The 18,022-nt window shown below is 44.8% G+C and overlaps 1 protein-coding gene across 3 annotated transcripts in view; it reads left to right on the forward strand.

The window, feature by feature from the left end:
* The first annotated feature begins 2,534 nt into the window (after window positions 1-2,534).
* Window positions 2,535-18,022, forward strand: part of MAP4K3 (mitogen-activated protein kinase kinase kinase kinase 3) — a 76,993-nt gene continuing 61,505 nt past the window's right edge. For all 3 annotated transcript variants that reach the window (XM_072331519.1, XM_072331520.1, XM_072331521.1), the window contains exons 1-3: window positions 2,535-2,774; window positions 11,930-11,987; window positions 15,098-15,188. In XM_072331519.1, the coding sequence (XP_072187620.1) occupies window positions 2,667-2,774; window positions 11,930-11,987; window positions 15,098-15,188 (257 nt within the window). In that variant the 5' untranslated portion in view covers window positions 2,535-2,666. The remainder of the gene's footprint in view (window positions 2,775-11,929; window positions 11,988-15,097; window positions 15,189-18,022) is intronic.

The raw sequence follows: 18,022 nt of genomic DNA on the forward strand, positions 1-18,022 counted from the left end.
CTTTAAGATCTAGTGCAAAATATACTGAATCATAACATTATGCAAAACACCACGAGAAAAGGGATAAAATCCTGTCTGGGATTCTTCTGGAAACAGTGATTGTTAATTCATTTCTTTACTTGCAGATCCTTGAAAATAGAAGTAGTGCAAAATATTGCTGCAAATGAAGTAATCACTTTGATATTCTGAGATGCAGCAGAGCGCAGATGACAAAAGAAATGCCCTCATAATCCAATAACTTGCACCCAGCTTTGTTAATACAAGTTATCTTGGGTAGCACGCAGGTTATAATTACTGGTATTGGTGTTGTTCTAGAGAATTACCCAGTTGTGCTACACTGAGCTGTACCTGTGGTTGTGAATTGTTTCCAGTTAACTTCTTGCTTATTACTTTTAAAAATCAAGGATTCCCCTCTGTGACTTCAGTCACGCCTGCCCCTTCAAACTGACCATGACAGCAAAAGCCTTTGTTCACCAGCAGACTTGACCCATGTAGCAAAATCACACTGAGCAAAAGTCGCAGCTGTGATGCAGAATCCCCTCTGTAGGAGCAGAGCCCAGTGCACGCTTCCAAGGAGACAGGAAAATAGTTTTGCATGTGCTGTGTGTAATCTGATCCGAAGGTTACAGAGCAGGTAATCCACCTCGGTGGGTGGCCCTCACCAGCCTCTCACAGCACAGCTCTGCAGAGGGCAGCTGGGGGGTAGGTCTGTCCCCAGCTGTCTGCAGGCACCCACTCCCAGCCTTGGCTCACTCTCTATAAGGCATTTTTCATCAGGCTAGGATTTCCATTAAGCTGCTGGATTAGCTATGCACAGCAAGCCTTTCCTCAGGCCTATGCTTTCTAAACTTCTTCAAGGAAAACAATAATAATAAAAAAGGCCATGCCTGTGCATTACAGCTGCTCAAATCAAAATATTTCCTTTGGCACGAGAGAAAGTGTTGTGCATAGCCTTTGGATGGTTCAAGCTCACACTGGATTCTTGTTAGGGGACTGTAGCTCTCCCTCTGTAAACAACCATTCATTTTACAGCTTTTTTGGTGAAAGTGTTTCCCTTCCCTACCTCAGCATGAAGCATTCAATCCAACACCAAGGACTGCAAGGTGGGACAGCTCTGCTCATGAGAAAAGAAATCACTTTGCACGTGATGGAGAGGGAGCGGTTGTTGTAGTCCCACGGTCCTGCTGCATGAGCCCTACGACACTTCTCAGTTGGTTTTTTTTTTTTTGTTTTGTTTTTTAATGACTGGTTTTTCCACTTGTGCAAGCGAGTTGATTCACGCAAGGTCCAGTAACTGGAGATGAGAAGGTGTGCTCTACTTACTGGCATCACATGCTGCCTACTCAAGGGAAACCTGGAGAAGCCTTCACACGTGATTAGCTCACTGGAATGGTGCATTATCATTACCTGTCATGAGGAGCAGAAGACCTGGCAGGGTGCAGTTTTCTTCTGCAAAGAAACCGGTTGCTGCCATGATGCCCCTGCAGTGATTGGCTGCAGCCATGCCCTGGAAATGTGGTGATGCTTCTGAAGTCTGTTGCCACCAGAACAGCTAAATAAATGTGGGGTTAACAGTGAACATCCCTTCCCTTGCAGGAGAAAGGGGAGAGATGCTTAGAAACAGACACTTGTGCGGATGCTGGTGCCAAGCAGACCCACAGTAGGAGCAGCTCCATGCCAACAAGTGCCTGTCAGCAGACAGTAATCCTCTCTAGGATCAAACCAATGAGGCTGCTGCAATATGGATGCTTTTGTAGCTGTGCTATGAACCTCCCAGTTTTACGTGAGCTGTGTGATCATACAGCTTCAGCCACATAAGATTCACAATGTAGGTGCAGCGTGGATTTATGCAAACGCACCATGATAGACTTTGTTCTCTGTTTCATCTTTGAGCTTAAATTTCAGATAACTTGGATGGACACAAATGCTCCAGTTTCTGAGAGCTGGGCAGTTTCCATGCAGATGGGCTTTGCTATAACTGCTCCTGACATCACCTGAAACACCTGCTGCTGGATGTCCTCCAAAGATGCTGGAATGCAAGTTTCCAGCCTGTGGTCTGCTAACTCCTGCAGGGGAAAGGCAACCTTTGTATGCAAGCTAGCATCTCATTCCTGCCGTGTTCTTAGCAAGCGGACGGAGTGAGCCGTGCTGATCATTTAGGGAGCAGGCGACGTTTGTACTGCTGGATTGTCTTTGATAGGTTGAAAGGCATGTTGCACAAGGGATGTTGTTACTTATTGGCTGGCAGCCACGCTACGTATTAATAATGCAGCTCTGAGAGTTACCTGCTGGAGAGGACGATGATGTTTTCTCATCTCCCCTCCTGGTGCCGGTAATGCTCCGCACAGCGCAGCCGCCCCCATGTCTCAGGGCAGCACCGTCCCGTCGCTCAAGATGCCGGCCCCGCCCCGCCGGGCCTCGCGGCTTCACCCCCTCACGCGGAGCTGCTGCGTCCGCGCATGCGCTAAAAACACACGTCCTCCGGTCCCCGCGCATGCGCGGCTCGCCGGGGCGGGGCGGCGCGCATGCGCGTTGTGGCGGCGCAGCGCCATGTTGCCGGAGCGGGGCAGGGGGTAGCGGTGAGCGCTGCGGCCGGGCGCCCTCCCCTCAGTAGCCCTGCCCTCCCCTGCCCGGGGCCGCGGCAGAGCGGGGCTTCCCCCGGCACCATGAGCGGTGCTGGCGGGCGGGTGTGCGACCTGTCCCGGCGCAACCCCCAGGAGGACTTCGAGCTCATCCAGCGCATCGGCAGCGGCACCTACGGCGACGTCTACAAGGTACGGGCCCGAGGGTGGGACGGCGCGGTTCGGCCCGGCTCGGCGAGCGGCCGGCGCTCGGAACTGGCCTCGGAACCTGCGGCCGTGTGGGCTGGGCCCCGGGGCGGCTCCGCGTTTGGACCTTCCGTCAGGTTCCGGAGCTGCGTCCCGTCGCTGCGGGTGCCGGTTCGGTAGCCTTGTCCCGGGCTGCCGCACTCCGGGCTCGGTGCGGGCTCCGAGGCGCGAGGGACAGCTGTGTGTGTCTCAGGCGGAGCCCGCAGCTCGCTTAGGGGCCGGCTGCTGGAAGCGTTGCTTCGTCCGCGCGCTTCCCAAGCGGCATCGCAGCTTGTTTGCTTAACGAAATCGGTTCTGGTCGGCAGGGCTGTGCCAGAGCGGCCCGAAGTATTCTGCGATGGGAGGTTCAGTCGCTTAAAAGTAGCGCTGACGTTACCTCTGCCTTGAAGTGAATGTCCCAGGGGTGACGTCTTGTTTGGGTAGAGCAGTTTTTAGTTCAGGCTGTCTCATTTGGATGTTAGAAAAGCTTCAGGATCTCAATCCTCGTGTTCCTACATACCTTCTTAGTGCAGTAGCCCCCAGCTCGGTTAATTGCTTCACTGAAAAGGGTTATTGTGTTGCCTTGCCAGTTTGGAGCATTAGCGTGCTGTGCTGATAGCCATCCAGTCCTGTTTGTTTCACAGCAAACAGCCCGCTTGATGTTTATTGCAGTTTGAAACTGGCCTGCTGCCTGCGATCCCTTATTGAGTGGGTTTGCTCAGTGTTCTGTGTGTGACCGACAGATGTGAGTTCTGTCTTCTGTATCTACAGTTTCATTCTCAGGATGTTACTTCCCAGCATGGGTTGAATATTTCCATTTGCACTACCACTGTGTGAGGGAGGCCTGCTGGTTTCTGTTGAATTTGTCATAGTTTTGTTGGTGATTTATTCTATTTACATTGCTGTCACCTTTGGTTCACTGCTTGGTTAGCAGTCAGCGTTCAGTGCCGCTTGTAACTTGTTGTCCTCTCTCTGAATGGATTTGTCTGTGTTTCATGTTTCCATGTGACAGCTGAGATGGAAGGTGGTGTATTGGAACAAGGGTACATTGGGCTACGTTTAAAAGTATTTATTTCTCGTTGACAAAAGTGAGATAAACACTTTCTTACTTTACAACTAGGTTGCGGACAGCGTAGGGAAAATGAGTCATGCTTTTCTCCTGGGAGGATCATTGCCTGTTTCATTTCAAGGCAAGGTGTTGCCCAGGGTGCCTTCAAAGAGGAACGTGAAATTAGTCTGGGAATCATAATAAGGCACGGTTAGTTCTAATGTCACAAAGAGGAAGTAATATACTCGTGTGTGTCATCCACGTGTGAGCTTACTAGGCCTTCATTCTGTATCTGTGAGGGGGTTAATATGAAAGCCTCTTTGATATGCTTTGTCTTGCTTTCTGTGAACTCTGTGGTCAGTGAAGCAGTTGAGTGGAGCTGAGGTTACTGATGTGAACACGGTGTTCAGCGGAGGTGGGATTTCAGCAGATCTGATCCAAGTTCTGTGTGTGCTCAGATGACCTCAAACTGTGCTTTGAAAACTTCATTTTTGCCCCCTTTAGCAGGGAGAGCCACGCAGGGAGGTGTATTATTGCAGTAACAAGAGGACAGTCTCCTAATGTTGACATTCTTTCTGTATGCTGACCTTTCTGTAACCTGCTTTCCTGGCAAAGTTTGGAGGAGCTGAAAGCGGAGCAGGCTGGCATCCACTTCCTCGGCTCTTTTTCATTGAGCTGAGCTATGGAAATGCGTGGGCCGACTGTTAGACAGGTGGAGCACTTTAAATAACAAAACAGGTAGAGTCTCTGCTCTGAAGATCTTAGCATTTATATGAGCCAGTGGCGTGGAATAAACTAATGAGTTTGTAGTAAGAAAAGTAATGGGTAGTATTTTCATGTGATGAGCTCTTTGTCAGATATGCATAGTCAACGTTATCTCTTCCAACCAAAGTTTATTGCAGGAGGTGAAGCTGGATCTAGTTTTATCTCATTCTTTGTTATTAGGGTGTCCCGGGGATATAAATGCTGACATAATACTGTCTTCTGTAAGGGTCTGAAAGGTACCTAACGGGCTTAACAAATAACATTCCAGTGAAAATATGTTGCCGTGGTAGGTGAAGCAATATTACAAAGCTTTCTTTATCCATTTAGATACAGCGGAGGATTTATAATTGATTCCCTTGTCCAGTGATCTCTCCTGGCAGGATTGGTAAAGTCAATTGCTGGCAAAATCAAGTTACTACCTTTGTAGCCCAGCTGATGCTTCTGTAACAAAACACAGATGATCTTCTAATAGTGTTTTCTTGGAGCGAGGTAATCTCCTATTTTGCATATCATCTTCTCACTTGTCTGATTGAATATGTCTTAGTAAATGTACTTGTCAACTAACTTAGTCTCTAAACCAGACTACGTGAAGCTGAGAGCAAAATTGCTTATGGGGCTGCACTTGTGTGTCAGCAAAATTCTTATCTTCACCTTCTGTTTCTGTTGAAGTTTCTCATCTATAACAAGACCTGTGCGAAAGGATGAAGCCTGTTCTGCTGTCACACAGTCACTTCTGTGTTTCTGAATTTCGCTGCCAAGAACTGGCTTTCATTGCATGGCACGGTCAGCATAGCGTAAAAGAAGGGCTGTGTCTTTTTCACAACCAAAACAGCATTGCCCCATCCTGCTTCCTTGTGGGAAATAATTTTCTGGAGTGAAATGAGGCATCTGCTTAATTGCTTGATTTTGTCTTTGGTTTTTAGAAAGACTTTTTTTTTGTCTTTTGGTGTGAAATCAGCAGTCTGATCAACTTCAGTACCCAACTTCTTATCAACTTCAGTACCCAACTTCTGTTTGGTTTTGGGTTACAACTTCCACATGGGATGTTCTAATGACTGTCTTAATAATAAACATCCCAGTGCTGTGGTTTTCCTTTTCACATCCATACTAACGCCTTTGGTTTTGTTGGTAACTCTGTATAGATTTGACATATATTTCGACGTGATTGTAGGTCCATTCTGTGTGTGATGAAAGTTAATGATATGAACAGTGTACCTTAAAAAAAATCATTTTGGCTTAATACGCATTGGACTTATTTGCCATCGTGTAGGTTGTTCATTTACTGTGTGAGGACCCTGCCAAAGATTTTCAGCATCTTAGAAGAAGACCCTTCTTTCCCTTCTACTGAAAGTCATGTTTATGATAATTAGACTGGACTGTTGTTTCTGCAGAGCTACTGCTTGTGTCAGGTCTGCTTCACCCCGTTCTTTTTGTTTGCTTGACATCTTATTTGAGGGCAGAAAAAGGCTGATTTGTCTGCTCTCCTCTCCTTTGGTTTGGCTGTTGTTTTCATTGAGGAGAGTCATATTTAACACCTCAGCTGTTTGAGACCCAAACGCTCAGATTCTGTTTCAGTCTTTGGCTTCTCACAGCACTCCCATGATGTAGCTGGAGAAGAACACGTCCAGAACAGATGAACATGAAGAGTCTTCCTTTCTGCAGAGTTATATGCAAGATTCATTTCTCTTCTTTGCTTCTCATTCCTGGGGGGATCCAGTAAGCCATCCATTCTTCAGGAGCAGAGAAGATGCAGGAATATTGAAACAGTGCCTTTTACCTGTGTGCTTTTGATGCACATTTTAGTCTCATGTACCTTATAGTTGTTCAAGCTCCTTTCGAAGGATAAAGATCCTTTTTGAAGGGTCTTTATTTCAGGATCTCTTTGACAACAGGGATGTTGTTTAATAAAGCATTACCTTCCAGAATTGTAGCCCTGTCAGGCTTTGGTGTGGTGCCTCCTACCAGAATGTGGAATGTCATTTATTTTTACCAGAACTCTTAGTAGTTCAGTTCAGGTTAATTACAGCTGTGACTTCCTCCTAAGCTGTTAGATCAGGTCAGCGCATTTTACTATTGCCTGAGAGCCAGGGGATTCCCTGCCCTATTCCTAGCTTTAGTCCCTGCTCTCATTGCTTATCTTGCATCAGCTCTGGAGCTCAGCCTGCTGCCCGAGCCAATGCACTTAACTAGCCTGGCAGAAAAGGAACCAAAAAAGGAGGCAGGTGGATTGCTGCGTGCTGAGCATGGGCTCAGCTCCTGGCTTTGAGAGGGCTGCAAGCAAGGGGCTTGGGAAGCATGTAGGAAGCTCTGTAGGCAGAGCTGAACTGGGTCTTTCTGTGCTGTGGATGAGTTATCCTAGGAAGTAGTGACTTGTTTAGAAACTGCTTGTCCATGTTTTGGTCAGCAGTTAATGTGTGAAGCAGTTGAAACCAGAAGCACGCTGTAATTACTGCCTTAGACTTTGCTTCTTGGCCCAGTTTCTCTTGTAGCACTGTATGCTCAATGTTACCAGCCTCCATTGGAGGACAAATCGAAAACTGGCAAGTGATTTACTTCCTTGGACCCTGGTTTTTATGGCTGTATTGCACAGGCCTCTCCCTGTTGTATGTATATTGCTGAGGCATGCAGTAGGCGCAGTACTGAGTATGAGCATTCTTCTTCCTTTGCAGACGCATCTCATGCACATCTGCTTGTCTTCTGCTTGGCTAAGCAGAGCTCGCACACACAGCCCATCTGACTGCTGTGCTATTCCATTGCTCTTCCATCCTCTATTTTGAAGGAATAAGGTCCTTCCAACTGTGAGGCATTTTTGGTTAACAGAATTTTGTATAATGCAGTAACAACAACAAAGAAAGTCTTTTCTATATTTATAGTGAGTGGCAGTTTTTTCAGGTAACGTTTTGATCTGCCTGCCTACTGTCTCCACAGAGGTGTTGGTAATGATTCCTGTTTGAACAATCAGTGCTCCTCTGGCTTGACTCAAGTTGTTAGGGTTTCTTTTTGTCCTCATCCACTGGTTAGGGTGAGGAACTCTGTATGGCTTTCTGGAGCGGACTGTAAGGGCTGTATACATTTAATGCTGTGCCTGTGGACCAACAATGCCATCTTCGCTTCTGGAGAACCCATGCGATGCATTCTTGTTGACCTGGTTCATCGCTTTGAAGGGTGGGTGAGTTGTCCACCCGTTTTGATTTCTAGACAGATGATATTGTGGTAAAGATGGCAAAGTAGGGCTTGTGTTTTGTGAAATCTGCATTTGCAGGACCTGGTAGAAACACTGATTGGAGGTAAAGCTGCTGTCGTGCGCCGTTGCCACATCCTCACAAGGGCTAGGAGATGGCCCCCTCAAACATGCAGGTTTTTGACAGAGACCACGAGTCTTTGAAATTGTTGATTGCTTCTTCTGACTCAAAGCACTTGTTTGAAATGGCTCTTCAGCCAGCTGTGCCTTATTTATGCTCCGATTTCAAAACCTGTACGTAATGGGCAACTTGACTGTGATTATGCTAAATGAAAGCAATAAGGCAGTGTCCTCAACATACCGAAGTGTTGTGTAGTGTGCACACAAGCCTTCTCCCAGGAGGGTTTGGAGCTGGCTGCCATTTTCAGAGTGTCAATACAGTTTGAAGTGCTTTGTGTTTTGCGGTCTCTCGTTTGTGTGAGCTTGGGCTGGGAGAATTGTTTTCCAACAGGTGTCTCCAATGCGATTTGATGAGATCTTGGAATACTTGTTGGGGTACCTTGTCCTCATTCTTTGTGTGGAGCCTTCGTACCTCAGTAGGCAGGATGCTCATACATTCAGTGTTAATAATCCAAATGGAATAGGATACAAACTGCTACGTTACTTGGGTCACCGATTTCAAGTCACGGTGTCTTAAGGAATTGCTCCTGCCCTGAAGCAGTTGGTAGTCAGTCCTTCCTGAGGGCATTGCTGACCTGCATTAAGCCAGGTTGTGCTCCTGCTTTCTGATCTTAGTGAGTCCAAGAAGATAATGGTCGAGAGAACGGCCAGCTGGCTGAGAAGTCCTGTTACTGCTGGTGTTGGAGAAAGGAGGAAGCGCTGCGTCTTTTTGGCTTCAGCATTTGTTCTTACCCACCCACAGTTCTTCAGTGTCCTATTGTCAAAAGAAGAGAAGTGCTTGTGACAGGAGGGGATGGTGAAGTTGGCAGCTGCTCGGTGTTTCTTCCTTTGACTGGGATGAAGCACATCCTGCTATGGTTGTGTCTGTAGATTTCTCTGCTGTTGATAATTTTATGGCATTACTGTCACATGGTAATCAATGGCAAGGATTTTATTTAGTAACATTTATTTCAGATTTTTCATTAGTTCCTACCCAACTAGTGTCTTGGCTTGGTTACCGTAATGTTCTGCAGAGCACAGTGACCTGTAGTTAGAGATTCCTGAGAGCCATACACAGTGTGAAGTGTGTGTAGGATGGATGAACCAAACAACTTGTTGTCTTTGTTAGACTGGCAGCATCTCTGAAGCCTCTGCAGTGGACTCCCAGCTTTGCTCGCACATCCCAGCTGAATGCAGGTTGCCTAACTGCAGATCTCAGTTTCCACCCATCACAGTGATATCTCATTGATTGTCTTGCTAGCTTTCCAAAACACGTCTTCTAGGATTAACAAGACTCGCAGGTGATCTTATCTCTTCGTTAAAGCATAATTAATCTTTCTTATTAATCTCAGAGGTTAAAAGTATACCAGCTTTCAGTTCATGAACTTCTGGCCTCAGTTTCTTCCTATGAAAGTACGTGTTTGGGAAAAGCAGTAAGGAACAAAAATGATACTTCAGCAATGCCATTTTGTCTTGGGTTGCCTTCATTCTCTGTTAGGGATGAAAGGAACTGGTATTTTTGCTATTTTTAGTGTCTGTAGCATCTGTGTTGCTGCTGCAAAGCGATGATTGGAGGTGCCACTGCCATCAGAGCAGTGTGCAAATAATGGCTTGTGGGGAAAGGGCTGCCAGGCAGATTTTCTTTTCTTTTTCTTTTTTAAACTCCTCTTTCTGTAACCTGTCACGTCTGGATTGCTGTCTGACTTCTGTAGGATTCTCATTGATCTCAGGATCTCATAGTCATCTGCCTCCAAAATATTTGCAAATGCCTGTGTTCTCAGCATCACAGAGGAAGATGGCCACGATAAGAAATGAGAGGTCTGAGGTCAGCTGTGCAAGGAACTACCTGGGTGGACCTCTAAACACAGGAATGCGTGCTGTGTTTATTTCCAGACTGGCTATCTGTCTAGCATTTTGTCTTGCTTCTTTTCTATGAGTTATGGTGATGGGAAAGCCATCAGCCAGCCCTCAAGCTGCTGTTGGGTCAGTGCCTCACAGCACTTGATGCGTCTCATGGCTTTGTAGAACCACACTGCAGATCAGCGTTTGCTTTCTTTTTTATAAAGTCAGTTTTAAAATTAATCTAAGAAGGGGAATCTTGCTAATAACCACAAGCCTCTGAGCTGCTAAGTGACTTAAGACCAAGATGATTAACAAGTTAAAGGTGGTGGCCTCTCTGTGTCATTCAATTATGTAATTCTTCCACAGCTCTGGCACTTTTTTTGCCTTCAAAGTGGATGGGGGGAAAAAGGAAAAGCACAACAGACCTCGTGTGCTGGGTCCATGTAGTTCATAAAGTGGCATTTGGTGCAGCCAGTGACAGTCCTGTGCGATGCAGCTCTGGGTACTGAGACTGCCCTTTGGAGAGGGGAGGCAGGAGCTGAGCGTCCTTCAGAGCAGTCGGGATTTTTGTTAATTATGTTTCTTCTTGATGGCTTTTTAAATATTTAGTGACCTTGTTCACTTGGTTGTGGAGCTACTGTGAAAGGGAAAGGCTAGTTTAATTCTTTCTAAATCATTCATTTGCTCACTTGTCTTCTTTGCAGCCTTACAGGGAAAAAAGCTGTCAGTGACTGAGCGCAGGGATCAAGGGGCAGGCGGTAGCTACAGGAGCAGAACATGTTGCATCTCTCTCTTGGGAGTCTCAGGAGTAGTTGCATACTGCAGGGTAGGAGCACGTGATGCTCCCTGGGCCCTGCCTGTCTGCCTTGAGATCTGTCCGTAGTATAATTACTTTTCAAGCTTTGGTTCAGTGGCCAACTTGTTGGAATTTAACAGGGAAGTACAGCACAGTCAAGGACTTGCATAACTTGGGGCTGTTGTGTGCCAGCACAGAACTTCCTGAGCACGCTTGCAGTTTCAGAGCTCAGCAGGGAAGGACTAAGGTTGTGGCTGATGAAAAACTTAACGTGAGTCAGTGGTGTGCGCCTGTAGCCCTGGAAGGCCAATGGTATCCTGGTATCCAGTCAGAGGAGGGGTGGCCAGCAGAATAAGAGGGGAATATCCCCCTGTACTCTGCCCTCGTGAGGCCCCATTGGTAGTGCTGCATCCATGTCTGAGGGCCCCCAGCACAGGAAAAATGTGGAGCTGTCGGTGAGGGTCCGGAGGATGACCCTAGGGCTGGAGTACCTCCCCTGTGAAAACAGGATGGGCTTGTTCAGCCTGGAAAATTGGAGGCTGTGGGCAGGTCTCATTGTGGCCTTCCAGTATTTAAAGGGAGTTTATAAACATGAGGGAAATCAACCTTTTAGACAGGTAGATAGTGGTAGGACAAGGGGGAATGGTTTTGGACTAAAAGAATGGAGATTTAGATTAGACACTGGGGGGAAGTTCTTCACTGAGAGAGTGGTGAGGTGCTGGTACAGCCTGCCTAGAGAGGCTGTGGATGCCCCTTGCCTGAAGGTGTTTTGGATGGGGCCCTGGGTAGCCTGATCTATTGGTTGACAACCCTGCATGGCTGGAACCTGATGATCCTTAGGAACCTGAGCCATTCTGTGATACAAGTTTGCTGCTTGATGTGTTTGTGACACAGTTTGCTTTGTCATTAGAAAAGAAATCCAGTATGAGAGGATCTGCTGGAAGAACACTTCCTACAACTTTGTATTGGAGAAGAACGTGCTAGCTCTAGAGTTCTCTTTGGTTCAGTCATCAAGCGCAGGCAGGGATTATTTTAAGCTTATCTAATGGAAGTATATGCTGTGAGCTCAATGAAAAATAAATGCATGCTGTATTAGCAAGTCCAATCTCACATTCAACATAAATATGCAAGACATTTTAATTTATTGGCTCCTTCTGTGGCTGTTCTGCTTCAAAATAACCCCAACAAATGATTTCATTGTTTTAGGCCCTTGTGTTTCTCAGTTGCACTTTGATTCTGCATTGTTAGAGAATCTCAAGAGGAGGGCACAGAATTGATTGCTGTGTTGTGCTCTAAATACTGATTTTTGTTGTTTGTTTTTTTTTTTATAGGCTAGAAATGTCAACACGGGTGAGCTAGCAGCAATCAAAGTAATCAAATTAGAACCAGGTAAGTGATGCTGTAGGTCACTGAGACAAAATATTTACATGTTTGAAATACATTTTTGTAAAATCATTGGAGTTTAGTATTGAAAAAGGGATCATCGCTGTTTAACTGTAGGAGAAAATGTGCTATTTCAAAAATGAGCATACGTAACAAACAAGATGGGAGAGGAAAAATCATTATTAGAGAATGGTTGAAGGAAAGCTGATTAAAGTTTCAGTGGGAGTTGGGTTTTTTGGTTTTAAGTGCTGTATTCTCAACTCATGTAATGTGGAAGTCTGCACAGAACAAAATCAGTGAGGAAGTCAGAAAACTCCCCTGGAGAACTTGGAGAAATAATAAGAAAGGGAGGGTAAAATAATAGGTGAGCGTCAGTTGTTGTTCTATTGTGAATTGAGTAAATTTCCTGCAGTTCTCTGGCAAACTGATTAAAGCTTTATTGTATATGATAGATTTTTGCTTGAACCATTCTTATGTTGTTATCTTACGAGGTCATATGCCAGCATTTCTACTGCAGGCCTGTAAGTGCTGTTCTGTTGATATGGATAGACATGATGAACATGCATACGGTAATTTGGGAAGTAAAATGGCCAGGCTTTTGTTTGACTCTTTGACTGCTGGTGTTCCGTCTCAGGGTTAGTGTGGAAGTGGGTGATGGAACACTTTAAATATTACCTGTTTTATGTTTACAGAGTTTGCAGCTGGGAGCTAAAGGAGTTACTGCTTTCTCCCTTTTTTGTGTCATTGATTCAGGTGGTGATTAGAAATGTTGTCTATGTACAATGCATGCATGTTTGAAAATATAAATTCAAGACATGACAGTATGTTACAAATTAGTTCCAAAAGCGTGTGTTCATCATGCATCGTGCACTCCGATGATTGTGTCAAGTTCTGCTGCTTTAGCTTGTTAGAGCAGCTTCCATCACTGGGGTACATGTCTGTGTGTAGCATGGATTTACTGCAGCCAGCTGTGTATCCCCATTGAGCCATAAGGCTAAAGCAGGGAAGGAGAGCTGCATAGTGAAGAAAGAAGAAAAGGCAATGTCAGCCTTTCATGTAATGCAGTTTTTCACTTAGCTGACTCTCTCCACTCTTTCAGAAGTATGAAGTGGTTTATTACATGGAGTGGGCCTTGCTGAATTACTCTGCACATTATCTGAACAGCAGGCAGCCTGAGGATGCACTGCTGCTGAGGGAGCTTGCTCTTGTGCTATGCTGGCAGGGATAGCGTCTGGCATCTTGCAGCTGAATCAAGTGTTTTTGGCAGCCTTTGGACACTGAGAGGAGTACGAAAAAATGAGCTTTAGTTTGCTTGGTGAGCTCAGCTTTTGGTAATTGGTTCTTCTAGTTGGAGTAGAGGGTTGACTCAGCTTCGTTAAGTGTCCATGTGCTAGAAGTGCAGTACTGGCTTATTTGCCAAGTTCTGGGGACAGATTGAAAATTAAGGGCTGATTATGTTTGGTGCTTACTGTGCTTTAATATTTTGGATGCAAATGAAAGCACCCTTCAAATGCTGTAGGAATCACAGAATCATAGAGGTTGGAAGGGAGCTCTGGAGATCATCTTGTCCCAACCCCCTGCTAAAGCAGGTTTCTTAGCACAAGTTACACAGGAGCTGTATCCCTTCATGGAGATACCTGCTTTCATGTTAAACTAATTTCTTCTTTGCTCTTCAGTATTTGCTTGGAGTATTTGGCTGGAGGGAGAGCCAGGATAGAGCAAGCCATCAGTAATAAGAAATTGCTTATGAAGTTACCTTGCAGTTTCAAATTTGCTTTCAATAAATAAAACACATGGATATCAGATTTGAGGTACCAACCTGTTAGATGACCGGTTTGTTAATGTATGGGAGAAACCTAACATGTATTTACTTAGATAATAGGTTGGCCAGTTCTGCTGGAATTGATTGCTACATTTGAAATGTAGCAACTGCTGTATCCAATAAGTGATTTTGGGTTGTGGCAAAAACAATGTGATTCTGGGTTGTGGCTAGTAGAAGTGTATTGTCTATATCAAACTTTTTAGCCATGGGCTTTAGCTCCAGTTTAAAAAACCCTCTAATTTTAGGGTTCTGCTGAGGTGTCCTATAGCAGTAGAGAAAAAGAGGTTTGACATAGTTTGAATTTCATGTTTCTTGAATTTGCTTCATGTGTCTCTTAACCATTTGGCTTCGTGAATGACTTTTATTTTAGAGCTTCAGGCTTATTTTAGATATAAGACCTTGAAGCCAGTAAGAATGAGTTGTTTTTTGTACCGTGCGTGTCTAGTAGCTAAGCAAACTTCAGTAGAAATCCTTCAGAGATAGCATGCCAGAGTAGCTATAATTTGCTATGGCCCGAGAGATTTCAAGGGAGTGCTGCTGAAATGCAAAGGATCATTTGATGTGTTTCTCAGAAATAAAAAAAAGCTGTCAAATGTATTATTGGCACTGACTTGCATCTTGATTTCTTTTCGCCTTCCCCAACTTACTTACAAAATCCTTGCATAGCACCACTGAAACAAAAACATCTCTGGAAAATAGAGTTGAAGGTGTTCCATTTTGTATACATCTGTCTCAATGTATGCATCTGGTAAGAATCTTTCATAGAAAGGCAGGTACATTCTAAGTACCGAGTAGTAAGGTGTCTGTCAGTGTTTTATCTGTACGTAAGTTATGTACAGTCCATAAATTTATGTGCTTGCCGAGTCTACTAAGCAGTTGCTGCAGTGTACTATTGAGTGGTTTTTTTGTTCAGGAAGATGATGGGATGCCTGTTGGACACACAGCCAAAAATAGCATAGTTTTGTCATGTTTGAGGAACCTGGAGTGTTGGCAGGGCATATACAGATGGACACAGTGGGGCCTCAGGGAAAACAGAGCGGAGAGTGATATGACACTTCTCTGAAGAGGTATCCACAGATGTGAAGTCTGCCCGGCCCAGATTGAGACTTATTTGTAAGAATATTGTTACTTATTGCTGACAAGCGTTGATTTTACAGTTGTTTTCTATGCATGTGAAACTGGCAGATAATTAATTTCAATTCCTCAAAATGCTTTTTTTGCAAACATGTACTGAACGTCTAGTTGGGATGCGGATATGGGCCAGGCCAATGATAATATTCATTCTTCTTTTCAGGGGAAGATTTTGCTGTTGTGCAGCAGGAAATCATTATGATGAAAGACTGTAAACATCCAAACATTGTTGCTTATTTTGGCAGCTATCTCAGGTACGGTTTGTTTCTTCTGCTTGCTTAAAAATGCCTCAATACTGAGTTGAAAAGAATATGTCCATGGGTGACATAGGCAAAACACAGTTTACCAAATAAGTGCTATCTCCTTGTTTGCTTTTTTCCCTTTTTCTGTAAGATCTGGTCACCTTGCTGCAGCCTCTTTCTAGCAATAATGTTTCTCATAAAGTCTCTCAATGTCTGTAGTTAAATCTGTCTTAGTGACATGTCTGTTAAATTTGCAGAACATTAGAAAGCATAAATATTGCATAATACAGAGTTTTTGGCAATACTATGACTTAATTGCTCTTGTCACGTACAGTTGTTTGTGAGAACTTGAAATTGAGCATTATGGGGAAATAACAAACCACAGTTCTTTAGTTCCTTTTTGTTTTGTTTTCACCTCACCTAAGAGTGCTATAATGCTTTGTAATGGAGAGACTTCTGCTTGCTTTCAGGTATTCACACATTTTATCTGGGATGATACAGATAGGACACTATAGCTCTGCGTACTGTCCAGGTTGCTAGACCCTCTTTGTAGTGGGAGGATACTGGATTGAGGTATTTAGGTGCATAGTGGCCTTTAGCAGCTCCAGCTGAAGTTTTCCATGGTAGCCATCTGCTGCAGACAAAGATTTTCAGCACTATTGCCCAAATACTTCAGAGAAGATACAGGTGTTTGCACATGAAAAATCAGCATGTGAAAATGTTTGAAATTACCATCTCTGAAGAAGGAAGTTGGCTTCTGTATTTGGTGTCCACCTTTTCTATTTAAATCTAAAATACTACATTTCTTTTACCTTAGTTCCAGATCTGTTAGGGCTTGCAAAAGCCCAATTACTATTTTCCTTACAGCTGGCAGGCTTGGTGCACGTTTGCAGTACAGCAGAGGAGCTGAATGTGCACTCCTTGGCTCACTCAGCCCTGGTGAGGCGTTCCCTCTCTTGCTCCAGGCGATCCAGGATGGAATATTGAAGCAGAGAGCATGGAGTGCTCCCTTGAGCTGGTGGTGAACTTGGTGCTGGGTGCCTGTGTGACTGCAGCTGGTCAAGCTGAGCCTGCCAGCCCTGGAGGCAGCACTGGAAAGGAGGCAAGGCCCTGGCAGCAAATGCTGAAGGAGTGGTTGTGTGCCCAGTGAAGAGTCCAGAGGTGTTCTAAGGAATTTGTTCTCCATCCTGAATGCTCACTGAAACCATGTGTTATCAGTGGTGGGGATTCATTGTGTTGTACTCTGTTTTAGTATGTCGTTAGCTATTTGATGAATAGAAGTATGGCACTCTCAGATGTGATTTCAAGTCAACAACATTTGCGTTATTTTGCTATAGTCACTTCAAAGGGCTGTAGTGGAAAACCTGCTTCACTGACATAGGTTAGTGTGTGTTGAGGATGTGTCCAAGAGGAGAATGAATTTTCAGAATAAGATGAAATATGCTGAAAGAACAAAGAGGAGAGCAGACAATCAGTGATCAACAGATCAACAGACATCATCTGCACTGTGTGCTAGTTGAGGCAAGGAGTTGTGTGAGTTGTGTTACCATGGGCATGTGGTTACGTACTGCTTGGATTCTGAGGCACACAAAGGGAGCAAAGTTTGATTATAAAATCGAGGCATGCTGTTCTGGCATCCCATACCTCAGAGGGTGCTTGTCTTAGCAGCCTGAATGCTTCAATGCCAAGCTGCTCTGTGAGCTGCGTAACGCACAGGTTTGTGCAAATGCGTGTACAGATGGACTGTGTTCAGGTAGGGACTTGGTTCTCCAGGCTTCCACTGAGAGTGTCTGTGCTTCAGTTTGGACTGCTTAAGGTTAACTTGAAGGTCACTTGCATTCCATGCAGTGCTGGCAGGCTTTTTCCTGTGCGTGAATAATCAAGTGTTAATGCTGATATGTACCCTGAAGTCACATTAAAGATTATTTGTATTGAGGATTCGTGGAGTTGTAAGCTGATGCCAAGCAGACTAACAGCTTGTCTGGTGGCAAGGTTGGCAGGGAATTTTGTGACCACTTTAGGAGTGTATTTGGAAACTCGGTGTTATAGTGACTAAGCTTTTTGAATTAAAATTGCATGGTCTAAAAGTTGTGTGGTTGGGACCAGATACTGTCCCGCTCTCTGGTTGTACCTCCTTTATCCTCTTCGCAGCCTCAGAGTCTACTGTTCTTTGGCAAGAGAGCGCTTTCTTGTATGTTAAGATGTCCTCTTCCACATGGGATGCCTTTCTATACCTTTCTGCAGTACTGGAAAGGAAGCGGTGTTGACATTTTTCTTAATGCAAGACATTAGTCTTGCATGCTCCCTGAACAAGCAAGTCATTGTTATAAACCTGTAAGGAAGACTAATTTTACAAGAAAGAAGTAATTGAATGGGAGAGAGGAGGTCTTACGCTCTGTAGTGCCGTTGGAGTTACCTTGAGTTGTTTTTCTAATGCTTGAACTTGTGACAAGAATGTGCCTGTTCCACTTGTGGCTGTTTCTAGAGGTGAGGTTGTTTGCTTTGTAGAGGCACTGACACGTGCATCCAGCTGCCATACCAGCTGTGTTGTCTGACCAGTCACAGTCGGAATGGATTACTTAGGATAACTGGTAGAACGCTGTTTGAGGACTAATTGAGATTTCATGTGAGAACAGACCACAAACAAACATTTTGCAAACTTACCAAGTTGTTAGATCTCACTTCAGTGTGAGATTTAATCAAAGCTTCTTGTGGTACTTAAACCGGAAATGCTTTTTTCTGTATTTGGGGGGGAGGGCAGGGAGTAGTTTTCCTCTGTTCAGAGGATATTGAGGCATACCTTGGCAGACCTGGGATTCAGTTTTGGTGTGTACAGTGGTATTTTG

The sequence above is a fragment of the Excalfactoria chinensis genome, chromosome 3 (genome assembly GCF_039878825.1).
Source record: "Excalfactoria chinensis isolate bCotChi1 chromosome 3, bCotChi1.hap2, whole genome shotgun sequence".
In the NCBI taxonomy this organism is placed as follows: domain Eukaryota; kingdom Metazoa; phylum Chordata; class Aves; order Galliformes; family Phasianidae; genus Excalfactoria; species Excalfactoria chinensis.